The 17,862-nt window shown below is 40.8% G+C and overlaps 1 protein-coding gene across 1 annotated transcript in view; it reads left to right on the top strand.

The window, feature by feature from the left end:
- Nucleotides 1–17,862, top strand: part of LOC137506108 (rod cGMP-specific 3',5'-cyclic phosphodiesterase subunit beta-like) — a 93,267-nt gene that overhangs the window by 30,076 nt on the left and 45,329 nt on the right. Inside the window, exons 8-14 of the mRNA XM_068233575.1 lie at nt 437–484; nt 2,143–2,292; nt 3,195–3,338; nt 6,485–6,550; nt 6,653–6,799; nt 10,456–10,563; nt 13,785–13,894. Coding sequence (XP_068089676.1) covers nt 437–484; nt 2,143–2,292; nt 3,195–3,338; nt 6,485–6,550; nt 6,653–6,799; nt 10,456–10,563; nt 13,785–13,894 — 773 coding nt within the window. The remainder of the gene's footprint in view (nt 1–436; nt 485–2,142; nt 2,293–3,194; nt 3,339–6,484; nt 6,551–6,652; nt 6,800–10,455; nt 10,564–13,784; nt 13,895–17,862) is intronic.

Raw genomic sequence — 17,862 nt, 5'->3', positions numbered from 1 at the left:
GATGCACAGATAGATGTGTGACACTGTGGTGACTTTAAACAAGGAATTGCTATACCAATACAGTATCACGCTATGGTTTTTTCTTTTTTCACTTTTTTTTTTGAGTGACACGACTACGTAATACGGAATTGCTATATGAGAGCGCAGTATCATTGGAGGGAATATAACTTATTCTGACTGATCTTGCCTAAAAAATGCTGAAAATGTGTTTTTTATGGATCAGTTGAAAAAATAAATAAGGAGCAATACATCAAGATAAGTTTTTAACCCCTTTGTGTCTTATATACACTGCCCTTAAGATAAAGAGTGTTTAACACTTTTATATGTGCAGATATTCAAGAAAATATTTGCCTGTTGTTTTACCATCTAGTGTTTGGCTGCATATTTTTACTTTCTGATTCAAGTATAATTAAACTATTGTTGTTATTCTTTCTAGATATGTAACATTATGAATGCAGCTGCAGATGAAATGTTCAAATTCCAGGTAAACAATGTAGTAGACTAGTAACTTTCTTCGAAATGTAGTTAGCATGCAGAGAATGTTAGTAATATTTTGTAGATTATTACTCAATGTGGGCTTCTTTCAATAGCACTGATTTTGGGTCAATACAGACATGATCTAACGTATCAGATTTAGATGTCTCTTTAATAGCTCACCCTTCGGCGTGTATGCTTGGCTTTGTTGTGTACACATGTTCATGGCAAACAATAACTAGTGATGGTTTGCAAACATGAGCCTTGGCCAGTCAGTCAGTTAAGAAATGTCCTGTGGAGCCCACATAAGTGATTATTCAGGTGACTGTCATATTTCTAGGTGCTTTACAGGTTAACAAAGGGACACAAGAATGTTACATGATAATCTCTTGCAATTCACTGAATGTGGTTTAATGCTTCAATAATACATTATTTATTTATTTATATAATGCCGACCTATTACGCGGCGCTGTAAAGAATATATATTATCTTGTCACTAACTGTCCCTCAGAGGGGCTCACAATCTAGTCCCTACCATAGTCATATGTGTATGTATGTATTGTGTAGTCCATGTATCATAGTCTAGGGTGAATTTTTAGGGGGAAGCCAATTAACTTATCAGTATGTTTTTGGGATGTGGAAGGAAACCGGAGTGCCCGGAGGAAACCCACACAGACACAGGAGAACATATAAACTCCTTGCAGATGTTGACCTGGCTGGGATTTGAACTGGGGACTCAGCACTGCAAGGCAAGAGCGCTAACCAATCTGCCACCATGCTGCCCATAATTTGTCATTTTAATTATAATTACAATTATAATTTTAACAATCCTGTACTATGTAATTACAGAATAATAAATTGTTCTGTATTTGGTCATAGGCTCCATTACTTTTTTTCAGGAGTCAATTCTGATCACACACGTTATCATGGGTCTCTTGTTGGTATTACTTGGTACTGAAGCATTATCTCTATTAAAATCCTAGGCACGGAGTTACATGACATTGCCATTTGGCATCCTTGTTCTTATTTATTTACTTATTTGGGGAGGGGGGGGGGGGGGGCAATACAAGAAATATTACTGTAACAACAAAAGAAATAAAGACTTATGGTCAATACAGCACTGCCGCTGTGTATACTACATACATGTGCTCCAATTAAGTTTACAGGCCCAAATGACGCCATTAATTCTGTAGGCATCTGTTGTTTTCTTCCATTGTAGTGACCCTATTACTGAGCCCTCACAATAGTGCCTCTATCACTTGGCAGCCTCCTTTTCTTTTCCCCCATACTGTCATGTGTCCATAGTGAGGCTTAATGTCAGAGGAGACAGCAGTAACAGAGAGTGAAGAGACCCCCCCCCCCCCCCAAGGGTTAGACTAAACTATACTATACTATAGCAATCACCTTACACCTGAGCACTGCCCCTCTGTGCAGGATCACACAGTGTGCCTGGAGAAGCATCTTTCGGGGGACAGGAATACTTAGTTTCAGGGCAAAAAGTGAGTCATTTCAGCATTACTGGGTAGTAGTGTGGCTGTAGGAAAGTAACCCAAATGTGGAAATGATGTGCCGAAGCCACTATGGATAAGTCTATAAGACATGAAATAATATTTTTAATTTTACATTTCGATTGTTAACATTACAAAAGCATGCATTTATTTTTTTAAGAGAAAACCACTGGATGAAAGTGGATGGGTCATAAAAAACGTCTTATCAATGCCTATTGTAAACAAAAAGGAGGAAATAGTGGGAGTTGCCACTTTCTACAATAGAAAAGATGGAAAGCCTTTTGATGAACAGGATGAAACATTAATGGAGGTACGTGTGTGTGTGTGTGTGTGTGTGTGTGTGTGTGTGTGCGCGCCTGTATGTGTGGTTTAGTGTATCTGTATGTGTGTAATGATGTAGAAAAGTATTGGTCTTTACACGATTTCTGCTATTTTTGATAATTCAAAAGCTTTATTTGTTTCCGAAATACAAATACAAAAGATAAAAAGGTGATCAAATTCAAAGCAAGAGGGTCCAGGATTCCCAGTTTTAAATGGTCTGTGTGGGTGATAGCTGCCCACCACCAAATGACATCTAATTGAGCCACACTATATACAGAAGTGTCAGGACTTCTTTACCCGGCACGTCTGTGGGAGGCGTGGACTAGTTAGGCACAGTCGGGCAGCCATCGCCTATGCAGACTGTTTAAAACATGGGATTTTGGTTGCTCTTGTTTTGAGTTTGATCACCTTGCTGACACTTAGCTTGTGATTATGGTCCAACAAGTATATTGGTGCTTGTATGAAAAGACTGTCTGCCCCTGAGGAAGCAGCCTTTGGCCATGAAACGTACATCAGGCATTTTCTTTACAAGTTAACTTTTGCACAAATTGTTTCTAACAGGATTTTTGCATGATTCCATTGACCTTTTATAGCGCCAATTAAAAGTTTTTTATGTTTTACCTTTAGATGTTATTGGATCCCTAAAATCCCAACATTAGGTTGCATGCAGAAGCATTTTGACAACTGAGATGTTTGGGAGGGTGGGGGGAGGGGGGTTGTGGACCTTACTATTAATACTATTGAATGTAGTGATTGTGTGTGTTTACAAACTGTAATAAATCTTTTGCTCTTCTTAGTTCATTCAACAGTTTTTAACGAGCATTTACTAAACTAAAAAAGAAGTGTCACGAGGTGAATTATGTACTAAATGTAAATCACTTTATTTCTCAGTCTTTGACACAGTTTTTGGGCTGGTCTGTCTTGAACACCGACACTTATGACAGAATGAATAAGCTGGAAAACCGCAAAGACATTGCACAAGACATGGTGATGTACCATGTGAAGGCTAATAAGGATGAAATGCAAGACATTGTGGTAATTTGCTAGCTGTTTATGTTGCTGTACATAAAATATATTATCTTATTATCATACAAAAACATCTTACCTGACTTTTTTTTTTTTACTTCAAAGACTGTGTTAGAAACGTTCATTTTGAATGCATTTGTACCCCTACCCCTGATAATATGAGTGAATAGCCAATTTACCTTGTTACTGTGTTATATTACTGGAGGCATATTAGAGGATGCACTCACTGATTGCTGAATGCCATATCACAAGACAGAGGACTGCTATGTTAAAAGAAGCTTTAATTAAAAGGGTAGCAGTACAATGGAGATCCTATATTATGGAAAGCCTATATTATCCAACCAACCTTGACTTGTTTATGAAAAAAAAATACAGAGAGAAACTCTCGCACCTGTAGGGTGTGACTGATTGTTTACCTTAAAGGGAACCCGAGGCGAGAGGGATATGGAATAAGTAGTGTCTAAGTCAAAACCCTGGAACAAGCATATGGCTAGTCCAGTAAGACCTGAGCCAGCTGAGTCAGAGTACCAGGAGGACTGCAAGGCAACTGGTATTGCTTAAAGAAAACCTGTAACAGAAAAAAGTACCCCTGGGAGGTACTTACCCCGGGGGGGGGGGGGGAGCCCCTGTATCCTATTGAGGCTTCCCCCATCCTCCTCCATCCCACCGTGGTCTCGCTGGGACCCTCCGAACGGCGGCCATGTAAGTATTTACCTTCCCGGCTCCAGCCCAGTCGCAGTAGTGGCTTTAGGCTCAGGATCAAGCAGAAATAGCCGATCCCAGTTCGGTTCGCTCTACTGCGTAGGCGCAAGTAACCTGCGCAGTAGAGTGGACCCAATTGGGACTGGCTATTTCCGCCTTAGCCCATTGGGGAGCCGCTACTGTGCCTGCGCTACTGCTTGACAAATTGTTGGCTGTGGCTTCGTAGGGGCCCAGCGAGACCCCCGTGGGACGGAGGAGGACGGGAGAAGCCTCGATAGGATCCCTATTGAGGTAAGTACCATCACGGGGCACTTTTTTTTTTGTTACAGAGTCTCTAAAAAAGGAAATAAATATGAGAGCCTCCACATCCCTCTCACCTCGCGTTCCCTTTAATACGCATTTTGCTATACATGTTTTATTGTATTAAAAGGTTTTTGCTGCTGTGAGCATTTTTAATGTTATGGCGGGTATGATTACAAATCTGGATTATTACAGTTCAAATTTTCTGTCTCTGCCCTATCATTCTCCATTTCTTTTGTATGCTTGTATCCAGTTTCATTATCTTCTACATCTATATTCTTCTGATATTTTCATCTGTAAGGCTGGATTCACAGTGGTCAGTTGCATAATTCACATGTTATAATGAGTGTGAACTGAAAAGGAGACTAGCCATAGACCTTAATACAAAACCTGCTTGCAGTGAGTTAAAATAACGCCATCCATTACTGTGAACAGCCCCATAGAATTCTCTGGGCAGTGAGTTGACATGCAAAATTTTTCTGCATCGCAAGTGACCACTGTGAAAAGGGCCTTAGCGTCTAAAATTCTCCTATAAACTAGTATTCTCCTATAAACTTAAATTCTTAATACGTGATTGAAGAGCCACCCACTAAACATGTATCCCTGCAGCATTACTGCCACACTCTGCCACAATAGTAACAGAAGCCCCAGTTAAAGTATCTTCAAATGCTCCTTTGGTGCTCCCAATTGGTCCATTGATCTGGTTCAGTGAGAATCTTTCCTAAGGAAGATTCCTATTGATCAGATCAAAGGCGCAGTGGGAACCCTTCAGTGGCAGATTACATTTTTTTTTTGTCTGGGCCCCCCTCAAAGACCCTTGCATTACTACCACATTGCTGAACCTTTGCAGCATCACATCAACAAGGGGGGGGGGGGGGGCAATGCTTTCCCTTCAAATATGACAGGGCAATCCTGTGATGATAGGGCAATCCATAAGCCTATTGAGAGACCCAAATAGAGGCCCCAATGTTGCATCACTGCTAGATCTTTCTGATGTTCCAATTAATGTATGATAAAAACACAGCCTGCAAGTTATTTGGAGGGGCATAGGCAGAGGTAGCAGAAGTATTGAAACAATGGTCCTTAATCAAATGACTGTTTCTCCTGGGTTTTCTCCTAGGAGATACTTTTTCATCTTCTATTTAAAATAACTTTTCAGCACTCTGCAGTGGGGTAGGGCCCGCTGTCACGGCGGTTGCAACCGCTGCTGTGTGGGCCCATGTATGCTTCCACCGCACAATGCTCTACTCCTTCTGCCTACCTCCAATCAGGCAACGGCCCTCCTCCAGCACAAGTTGGCACATACAGTCAGACTGACAGTGCCTACTTACTACAGCCTTATCCACATGCTAGGTTAAACTTGGCCAAAGAACCATTAATGACCTCCTGTACCGAGAATCCAGCGCGAGTACACCCCCTGATCACCCTTGGACTGGCCAAGGACATTGTTAACCCCCATCACCTCGTCGTACGAGATGACTGGGAGGCCATATTGATCTGCTAGGCGGATCACTCACTATCACACTGAGAATGATCAGGGGCTTTACTAACGCTGGATTCTCAACACAGGTGGTCATTACTGAACTCTCTCCAGAGTTTAACTTAGCATGTGTACAGGTCTGTAGGAAGTAGACACTGTCAGTCTGAGTGAATGTCCCCATCTCACTTCATTGGGCCCCATCTCACGCTTTAGGCCCTGCTCCTCCCCACATAGCAACAGAACACGTTGCTAGTCTGGAGGCTATCAATGTAACTGTAACAGCCTTGCATGTGTGTGTGTGTGGGGGGCAGGTTCAAATTCTGCATAAGCGCCCACAGGTCTGTAGCTATGCCACTAGCACTCTGCAATTAAAAAAGTACCAAGAATAGGTGAAAAAAGTACTGTGAAAACTATCCTGAGTATGTTTTTTTTGCTTTCGGGTGGCTTAAACAACATTTTATTGATGGGGTGTGAAGGGCCAATGTGTTTCATTAATGGCGGGAAAGCTAAATGAACATATGGTTTGGTAATACTTACATGCTCTGTTAATTTATGTGAGTTGTAATATTTGGCAGTAGCTCCTTTTTAAGAATGTATCTTGAACAAAAATCTTTGAAAACATTTTGAGACAACAGTTTAGCATAATTAAATTGTCCTGCTTGGCATCTTCTAGCCTACTCGGGAAAAGCTTGGCAAAGAATTTGAAAAGTGTGAGGAGGATGAGATTGCACAGCTACTGGTATGTAGAAAAAACTTCCTTGTAGCGTTTGTCTTTTCTTTCATTGCTGAAAGGTGCATTGTTTTTGAAGGAATTGCCTTTTTCATTCTTTCTTTTTGATAGAAAAAATCATTGCCGGGAACACAGAAGTTTGAAATTTATGAGTTCCGCTTCTCAGATTTTGACTGTACTGAAGTAGATCTTGTGAAGTGTGGGATCCAAATGTACTATGAACTTAATGTAGTGAAAAAATTTCAAATTCCCCCGGAGGTAAGACTGCTAAGAAGGTTCATGAACTGTTTAGCTGATCATTTTTTTCAGAACTTAAAGTGTACCTCCAGACTAAAAATTTACTCAGCAGAACTGAAAAGGCTTGGGGCCTGATTCACAAAGCGGTGCTAACAGTTTGCACGCTGGTGAAAAGCCCTTTATCACGCCTATACTCAGTTTAGGCATGATAAGTTTAGGTGTGATAAGTTTAGGTGTGATAAGTTTAGGCATGATAAGTTTAGGTGTGATAAGTTTAGGCATGATAAGTTTAAGCACCAACTGTGTTAGCACCGCAGTGCACAGCTGATCAAAAGTTTTGCGCTAGCAAAGTCTGGTGCACTTCGCATAGAGTTTAATGGTGCTGCTTTGCGTGCGGGACTTTGCACGCTATCTACACTTATCTAAACTTAGCATGCCTAAACTTATCACACCTAAACTTACCACACCTAAACTTATCACGCCTAAACTGGCTTTTCACCAGTGTGGTGCAAAGGTTATCATGCCTAAAGTCTTTTAGGCGTGATAAATGAGTTATCACCGCTTTGTGAATCAGGCCCACGGTGTTTCTTTAACAGTTTCACAGCATAAGAACTTTGTTTTTCTTACCAAAGCATCATTTTTTTTGCTGCATTTTTAGCTAAGCTCCACCCATCAAAGAAAAAAAGCCCCTGCTTTTTTTCCCTGATGCTGTGCAGAGCATGATGGGATTTCCTATGTTGTTATTCACGTTGCCTAGCAACTGGGAGAGGTGCTCAGGACACAGGACAGTTGGAACTGTGTCTCATGCTCCCTGTCACCTCCTTTCAACCAAAAAGATGGCTGCCATCATGAAATCAAACATTTGCATATTCTTTTAAAACAGTGTGGGTAAGAGATTATATTACCTATCTATTTTAATTAAAGAGAATCTGTACTCTAAAATTCTTACAACAAGAAGCATACCATTCTATTCATTATGTTCTCCTGGGCCCCTCTGTGCTGTTTCTGCCACTCTCTGGCTTGTAATTGCCAGGTTTAGGCAGTGTTTACAAACAAACTAACCAGCTTGTGATAGGCTCACATAAGCAGAGAGTGTGAGTCATACAGAGCCTGCAAGGGGCCTGGAAAGGGTGTGTATAGCTTCTATCCAATCACAAGCAGCCCTGCACATTCCACACATTCCAGCCTCAGCTGACAGAGCCGACAGAGGAGAGAAGATTAGATCATATAACAGAGATAATACAGCCACTGTGCAAGTAGGAAAGGCTGCAGTAAGCCAGACAACATTAGAACAGGCATAGGAACTTATAGGATAGAGGAAATAAGGATGAAAATTGTGTTACAGAGTCTCTTTAACATAACTAATGTAACTTAATGACAGTATGTTTGTTTAGGCTGGAGTTCCTCTTTAACTTAATAGACAGGCATTTCTTTGAATTAGGAGACAATTTGGAGACTATGTAAACATATCCTAAAACACGGTGCCTGATTTACTAAGGGATGTCCAAGTAAATACAGGGTAATTTAAAAATTAACCCAGCAAACCTGGACTGGATTTTTATAAGAACTGTGCAGTTAACATCATGATAAAGCCTAATTAAAAATACACAACTAGTGTTGAATAGTTCAGCTTTGCCTTACAATTCTCACAGCTTCCTGCTGCCCCTACTAAGGGGTGGCTGAGTGAAAGAAAGTATGAGTGCTGCTAGAGGGTTTCTAGACAGTGGTTCCACACTATATCACTGTTTCTAGTCATATACTATGTTATTCCAAGAAAAACAAGAGTTTGACATCTGTTTATAGGTGGCCACAAACGATAAAATCTTTTTCATCCAATCTTACCATTTTTATGTAATATAAGGTAACTGCCTAAATTATCCATTCAATATATTCACTCAGTTTACCCTTAGGCTGTATTCACAGTAGTATGTTGCGTCTTAATGCGACCTTAAAGTTGCAAAGTGTCTGAGTTAAGAGGTAACGCACTGCAAGCAGTGAGTTACCACAATGCAACATTTTTTCAATGCGACTTTAACGTCGCACTGTGAACGGCAGATAGGATTAGCATTGCAGTGCGGTAAACTGCGTTATAAGACTTTATAACGTGCGACCATAACGTCCCACTGTGAATGTATATACTACATAGATTTGGTAAAATTGGATGAACAAGTGGAAAAAGACTGGCATTACCATGTGACCCTATGCAGATTTAAAACTGAGCTAATTAACCCCAGTAGCTGATGTCTGGTTAATTACCCAGCAGTAGTGCAGTAGTAGTACCCAGCAGTAGTGATGAACCGAAATTTAGTGTTTTTGTAATTACAACACATAATTTACAATTAAAACACTAAATTTTAATTCTTAATCATCAGAAAATTTGTAATTTCATCATTCGTAATTTAGTGTTTAATTTTGTGTTACTCGTAATTTTGTGTAAAACATGAAAATTACACGAAATTATGGGTAATGCGAAATCATAAATTTGTGATTGATACGCAAATTCCTCCCGAAAAAAATACTTGGAATTTCAAAAATTTTAGTCAGTACAAAAATGTCAGTATGAAAACGAGCATAATTACAAAAATGATCGTAATTATTACGAACAATTTGTGTACGGTAGTAATTATGTAAAATTTAACATAATTTTTCCATGACAGTTGTAATTGTTACTATGAAAATTCTGTGAAATTTTGCAAAGTCGTAATTAACACGTTACTATCATCACTACCCACCAGCCACCAGGTAAAAATGGCTCAGATTCCATTAAAATTTGCATGCCAAGTTCAGCTTCAAGCTCATCTCTGTTTCCAAAGTACTGCTTCCTTTTGGGTCAAAGTACTGCTTCCTTTTGGGTAGCCATACATCTAGCAATGATTGGCAAATCTGACCAAGAGACAAATCTCTCTCTAATCAAATCTGTTGGCTGCACATACACTGCAGACCGATTCATGCTAAAATTGATCAGGAATCAGCCTTGTGATGCCGCATCCGCCTCTTTGCCAACCTGATGCAGTCCCTCTAATGTTAAATGTCCCCCATACCCAGTGCTATATAGATTACCTGTCCGCTGCTTGTCCTCCTTGGCTCTGGGCTTTTTCCAGTCTTCATACATGCATGCCACGTGGTTGCCCAGTAATGTGGCCGTGAGTGTGACTTCTGACGTCATACACATGCCCTCACTAGGTAACCACCTGGGCCTGCATGTATGGAGAATGGAGAAAGCCTGGAGCCAGCAGATGATGAGCGAAGGCCGTGGAAAGGTAATGTATCACTTGCACTGGGCACCGGGGGGGACATTTAACATTAGGGGGAAAGCGCCGGGGGTTTTGTCGCATTCGTCGATCATCCCAAAATCGCAAAACATTACTACTTTGTGCCTGATCTAGAAAGTCAGGCCTAGCATGTGCGATCAGCTGATGCGACTAGTTTTGGCCAGAAATGGGCCACATTGTCTGGCGGCACTTGGCGGCAATTCAATTATAATAATCGAATTGGATGGTTGATCAGCCAACAAGTCTCCTGATATATGGCTACCTTCAGTCCCAGTTTAATAGTGGAACACTCTGCCTGGACAATTGTATTTGCTGGGTACATTGTATGTATGCTCTTGCATAGCAACAATGCATTATTAAATCAATACTTAATTTGTTTTCCCTTTAACATACTTATTTACCCAGGCCCTGGTAAGGTTTATGTACGCAATGAAGAAAGGATACAGAAAGATTACCTATCACAACTGGCGTCATGGATTCAATGTTGCTCAGACTATGTTCACCCTCCTGACGGTATGTGGCTTTTCATTTTAATGTGTTAATTGAAACACATAACATGATTTGGAAAAAAACTAATCCCTGACATGAGATATGAGACGTCACCTTTTACACCAAATAATTCAATAGTATGTTGACTAATGCAGTCTTCACCATACCTGCAGTAAATATTTGAAATACCTGCTTTTTTACGGTAGACGTCATTGTTCAATTTTGAATTCCTTCCTGTAATTAGGCTGGAGCTGATTTACTGAGGCAGATGCAAAGAAGTCTGAGTCTAAAGTGATGCAGTTGTCCAGGGCAACCAGTCTAGTAACTAGCTTGAAGAGAGGAGTAGAAAACACAAAGAAACCGGGAGCCCCATCTGGTGTAGTATGTCATAACAATTGGAAGTATTCACAGAATGAAAGTTGAAATATACTCACAAGCTGAGATTTATTGAAAGCAACTACTCAAAAATCATGAGGGGAAGTACCATCCCCTCTCGGCCTTTGTATAGGTATAGGTCACTGCTCCTCACAAAAAGCCAGCCGGAGAGGTAACTGGCCCCCGGGTGTCCCTTGCCAAAGGGATAATCAGTGCACATGAAGAGATAGGAGGTGCCCAATCAATTTTGTGTTGAATGTCAGGAAAATATAGATATATGAGAAAGGTTAGGTCCTACCTTCACAATGAGGAGGACTTGCTGTAAAATTCAAAGATAACTTTATTAAAGCACTGGACAATGAGTTTCACCGCTCACAGCGGCTTCCTCAGGTCAATAACAGTGCGATTTGGAGAACTGCAGGGTCTCGGGTGCCTAAAAACCCTGCAGTACTCCAAAGCGCACTTGACCTGAGTCTAGTAAGGTCTAGTAACTAGCATCAGCTGTCTAATAAAATTAGGTATCTGACTGTTTACTGAGGGTAAATAGTGTATCTTTCTTCAGCCTTCTTTCCTACTGTGCTGCACCCCAGTTCCACAAAAGGAACAAATAGTGATGAGCGTAATGACCAAATTATGATTACATGAAATGTCATGTAATTCGCAAAATTACAATTACAGCCGTAATCGGAAATTCATAATTTTGCAAAATACGCAAAATTTCACGTTTTTCATAATTTCGATTGTTACCGTAAATATACATTTAAAGTGACAGCATGTGTAGGGACCTTCAGATATTGCAAGGCCCAAAACCAAGTGTCTCAGCATGACCGCTAAGTGCACCATGGCAAAGAGCATCTATCTTAGAAGTGGCTGCAGGTAGAGCCTCCTAATACAATTAAAGTGACAGCAAGTGCTGGGACCTTTGCATTATCAGATATTGCAAGGCCCAAAACCAAGTGTCTCAGCATGCATGACTGCTAAGTGCACCTTGACAAAGAGCACCTGTCTTAGAAGTGGCTGCAGGTAGAGCCTCCTGATACATTTAAAGCGACAGCACGTGCAGGGGCATTTGCATTATCAGTAATTGCAATTAGTAATTGCAATCAATGAGTGACTTTCCTGAGTTAAGTAATTACTTAAATTTGCATAATTACTATTAGGAATGAAATAACACCCATATTTGTATTTAAAATAACTTTGTTTCTATAGAAAACACCAAATTACAAAATTTTGCATTAAACACGAAATTGCTGTGAAACACGAAATTTTGGGGTGGAAATTACGATTACGGCATTCCAAAATTATATTTGTATGGCAATTAGGAATTTGCATCATAGCAGCAAAATTGGTATCCGTAATTACGAAAATGCAAAATTACGCAAATTTCGGCTCAACACTAGGAACAAACAAGCATGGTTGGTGAAGTAGAACTGACCTAACTTTTCAAATATGAGGGTTGTTTGCATTCAAGATATAGCATTTTTTTTATATATTTGTATTAAAAAAAACAACTTAATTTGAGCTGTGGACATAGCTCAACTATCCACAAAATGAGGCTCCAGCAACACCATACTTATTTACTTGCACCTGCCCCTCCCATTTAATAAAGATTTGGTCATGCTTTTAGTCCCTACCAATTCAAGCCTATGCCTGTGTCCCCCATTCTGCACTAATCCGCATAACCTCGAAAACTCTACACTTTTCCACATCAAGCTGCAATGTATGCCCACTTGGCCGATAAAGACAACCTCAGGCCAGGATTGTGTGTGCATCCAGCCACCTGAAGATCCAGCATTCCAGATTTTCAGCAATCCCAGATGCCTGAACAGCTTACCAATCGCAATGCTTTTACCACTCCCTCCATCTGCAGGAAGCTGTTCCATCATGCCTGTTGATTGTACCTCCATCCCACTCCATATGTATAGAACTTGGCCATGATCTGTCACGTGAGCGATCGAGCCCCAATCCCTGCCAGGAGACAGAAATTGTATATATGTACTTAGCTTTAGTCTCTCTCCAGGTTTTTCCCCAGACCAATACACAAAGCCAGCGATTCACACACATAAACACCTAATAAATAACAAGCCACTTGCAGTTCTTTTTTTTCTTTTTTTTATTTCCCTTTTATGGTCAGGTATAGTTATGTGAAGGACCATACAAATACTTGTATTATGCAATTGTTTTGTAAAGGAACATACAAGTACTTGTATCATGCATTTGATATGTGAAGGAGCATATATATACTTGTATCATGCAATTGTTATGTAAAGGAACGTACAAGTACTTGTATTATGAAATTGTTATGTAAAGAAGCATACAAGTACTTGTATCATGCAATTGATATGTAAAGGAGCATATACTATACTATTGTATGTAAAGGAACATGCAAGTACTTGTATTATCCAATTGATATGTAGGAGCATACAAGTACTTGTATCACATGATTGCTATGTAAAGGAACATGCAAGTACTTGAATCATGCAATCGTTATGTAAAGAAGTATAAAAGTACTTATATCATGCAATTGTTATGTAAAGGAGCATAAAAATACTTATATCATGCAATTGTTATGTAAAAGAGCAAACAAATACTTGTATCATGCAATTGTTATGTAAAGGAGCATACAAGTACTTTTATCATGCAATTGTTTATTTCAATGCATGGTTAGATTAACAGCACTGTACTTCACCTATAGCACAATACAGTTCACCTGGTACTAGAGTTCCAGAATATTGCAAAAAGGTATTAATATATACATATATAGGTATAAGTTATAAACAGAAATACACACACGCACACACACACAGAGTAAATTATGAATGCACATTATGCATGCACCTGTCTGAAGTAGGAATTGTCCCTCTTTGTAGACTGGCAAACTGAGACGCTATTACACGGATCTAGAAGCCATGGCGATGGTCACTGCAGGATTTTGCCATGATATAGACCACAGAGGAACAAATAATCTTTACCAGATGAAGTAAGCCACCTCCTGTTGCTCTATTATGTGTAAATAATTGTTTAGTACGGAAACGTGTCTGTAATTTTAAACTTTACAAAACAAATGTAATTTCATGTTTAGCATGCAGTGTATTATGTCAAATGTGTATCTTAAAGGACAATTGTAGTAAAAGAATATGGAGAACTGCCAATGTATTTCCTTTTAAACAATACCAGTTGCCCAGGGACAGATCTAGGGGGGGCAGACGGGTTTCTTGCCCCAGGCGCAGTTTGTAGAATTCTTAAAAAGGTGGCAAAATTTGGATGGGTAATGGCAGTTTAGGCGCCAAAACCTGATCTTTAGGTGCCAAAACAAACCTGACCTTTAGACGCCAAAACTGGATGGGGAATGGCAGTTTAGGTGCCAAAACCTGACCTTTAGGTGCCAAAACTGGATGGGGAATGGCAGTTTAGGTGCCAAAACCTGACCTTTAGGTGCCAAAACTGGATGGGGAATGGCAGTTTAGGTGCCAAAACCTGACCTTTAGGCGCCAAAACCTGACCTTGCCCCAGGCGCAACTTGGTCTAGATCTGTCCCTGCAGTTGCCTGCCAGCCCTGCTGATCTATTTGGCTCCAGTAATGATTGAAAAACACTAGAAACAAGCATGTGGCAGATCTGACAATAATGTCAGAAACACCTGCTCTGCTGCATGCTTGTTCAGGGGCTATGGTTAAAGATATTTGAGGTACAGGATCAACAGGACAGCCAGGCAACTGGTCCTTATACTGTTTATAAGGAAATAAATATGGCAGCCTCGTATCCTTCTCATTACAGTTGTCCTTTAAGGTGGACACTAACAATACAATTCGCTGAATGATCAACTTTAGATAACTAGTCTGACATAGCTGCACCTATAAATAAATGGTTGGTTTGTTTAAGGCTGGCCACTAACGATCCAATTTCTAGCGAAAAATCGCTCTGATCAGATTGGTTGTAAATAATCTCAGTTAATGGGCACAATCGATAATGAACGATTATAAAAACAATCATCCGATTGAATTTTCGTCGAACCAAAATTTGGATTTTCTTGTTGGGAGTGATAGATAAGAAGCAATGATTGGTTAGTTGATGGTGTAATGAACGATTTTTCATCTGATCAGAATTTCTGATCGCTTGAACGATTTTTCGCTAGAAATTGGACCGTTAGTGGCCACCTTAAGACTTGAAACTAGAGGTATATGAGGAATTGAATGGGTTCAGTCTTTTGAGGACTATCTTTCAGAGCTGCCCACTCTTTCCCTTTTCCCTTGGGTTTTAAAGGGAACCTGACAAGAGAGGGATATGGAGGTTGCCATATTTACATCCTTTTAAACAATGCATATTGCCTAGCTGGCCTGCTGCGAACACTTCCATTCCAGTGCAGGAGATTTGGGCACAGCCGGCGCCACCATAGGCTGTAATAGGAATTACGGCTATAGCGGCGCACAGTGAGCAACTTCAGCACCGTCAGAAGACAGAGCTGAAGTTACTCATAAAACACTATAATTCGGCGTCTAGCAAGCCAAATTATTTCATTCCCCACCATCCATGGCAGCCTGGAGGGAGAATAGTATTTTGCGTCGCCGGGAACTTGTGCAGGAGCAGGATAAGTCATACCAGCTGTTTCCTGCTCCCAAGTCTCCCGGCGGTGAATCCTCACGTACGTGGCAAAATACTTTTTGCCATAGACCCTGAACAAGCATACACATCAGCTGTTTCTGACTGAAGTCTGACTGGATTAGCCACATGCTTGTTTCAGGTGTGTAATCCAGACACTGTAGATGTCAGAAAGATCAGCAAGACTGCCAGGCAATTGGTATTGTTTAAAAGCAAATAAATAAGGCAGCCTCCATATGCCTCTGCCTTCCGCTTCCCTTTAAAAGCTCTCACCTACCTTTAGATGATACAAATCCCTTACTGCATTCCTCATAGTATAACATTGCTGTGTCAACTCAGTTGAGAAGTTAAAAATGTAATACCTGCACTACTACTTTATTGGTTTACTCTAACCATATTACATTTCTGGATATAATAAACAAATGAGGAACACGGTATAATGTGTAGTCCAATAGTACAATGTGTATACTTTATTGACTTAAAGGACAACTGTAGCAATTGCGCTATGGAGGCTACCATATTTGTTTCCTTTTAAGCAATACAAGTTGCCTGCCTATCCTGCTGATTCTCTGCCTCTAATACCACTGGCGCACGGAGGGGGGTATTCCGGGTGTCTGGAACACCCCCCCCCCTGCACCAAAAGAATGTGTGTGCAGCGCTGCGGGGGCCTCGCTTGCTGCGGGCGGCGGGTGGCGGGCGGAGGGCGTACGGGCACAGGCAGAGCTGCGGGGAGAGAAGACTTTCCACTTACGGTGTCTGGATCCTGCGCGGCTTCTATGTACTTCCTGTCCCAGCCGGCGTCTGTCGCTATGGTAACAGCGCCCCCTGTGATGACGTAACCGCATGTCAACACAGGGGGAGCTCTTACCGATGCGCCGCGCGCCGGGAGAGGCTGAAGATAGAAGCTGCGTGCAGGATGAAGGCAGGTAAGTGGAAACTCCTCTCTCCCCGCTCCCCCACCTACCTATCTAACCTATACTGGGGCATAGACCTATCTAATCTTTACTGGAGCATAGACCTATCTAATCTATACTGCGGCATATATCTATCTAATCTATACCGGAGCATATACCTATCTAATCTATACTGGGGCATATACCTATCTAATCTATACTGGGGCATATACCTATCTAACCTATACTGGGGCATATGCCTATCTAACCTATACTGCAGACATATACCTATCTAACCTATACTGTGGACATATACCTATCTAACCTATACTGGGGGGCATATACCTAATTATCTAATCTATACTGGGGCATATACCTATCTAATCTATAGTGGGGGCATATACCTATCTAACCTATACTGGAGGCATATACCTATCTAATCTATACTGGAGGCATATACCTATCTAACCTATACTGGGGGCATATACCTATCTAACCTATACTGGAGGCATATACCTATCTAATCTATACTGGAGGCATATACCTATCTAACCTATACTGGGGGCATATACCTATCTAACCTATACTGGGGACATATACATATTTAACCTATACTGGGGGCATATACCTATCTAATCTATACTGGAGGCATATACCTATCTAATCTATACTGGGGCATATACCTATCTAATCTATACTGGGGGTATATACCTATCTAACCTATACTGGGGGACATATACCTATCTAATCTATACTGGGGGACATATACCTATCTAATCTATACTGGGGCATATACCTATCTAATTTATACTGGGGATATATACCTATCTAACCTATACTGGAGGCATATACCTATCTAATCTATACTGGGGCATATACCTATATAACCTATACTGCAGACATATACCTATCTAACCTATACTGGGGGCAACTATATGGGCTACCTATACTGGGGGGGACCTGTAGCTGGCTACCTATACTGCGGGCACCTATACCTGTCTCCACGTTGGGGCGCATTTTACGCCCTCGCCCTGAGTGCAATTTGGCCTAGAAACTGCCAGTATTTGGCTCCACCCACATCATGTTTTGGCCACACCCACACGCCGCTTTCAGGTATCCCCCCCTTGAAAATCCTGGATTTGCCCCTGAATACGTTTAGCCATAGACCCTGAATAAGCATGCAGCAGATCAGATGTTTCTGACATTATTGTCAGATCTGACAAGATTAGCTGCATGTTGTTTCTGGTGTTATTCAGACACTACTGATGCCAGAATAATCAGTATGGGCTGCCAGGCACCTGGTATTAAAAGAAAATAAATATGGCTACCTCCAAATTGTTCTCACTTCATTTGTCCTTTAAAACAATCTCACCTCCACTCACATACAACCAGCACACAAACTAGCTTATACTCAACATCGTAGTAGATCCTCAAAGCAACAGTATCCATTAGCTGAT

This window comes from Hyperolius riggenbachi, chromosome 1 (assembly GCF_040937935.1).
Source record: "Hyperolius riggenbachi isolate aHypRig1 chromosome 1, aHypRig1.pri, whole genome shotgun sequence".
Taxonomy (NCBI): Eukaryota; Metazoa; Chordata; class Amphibia; order Anura; family Hyperoliidae; genus Hyperolius; species Hyperolius riggenbachi.
The sequence above is the reverse complement of the archived record's forward strand: the minus strand, read 5'-3'. Positions and strand labels throughout refer to the sequence as shown.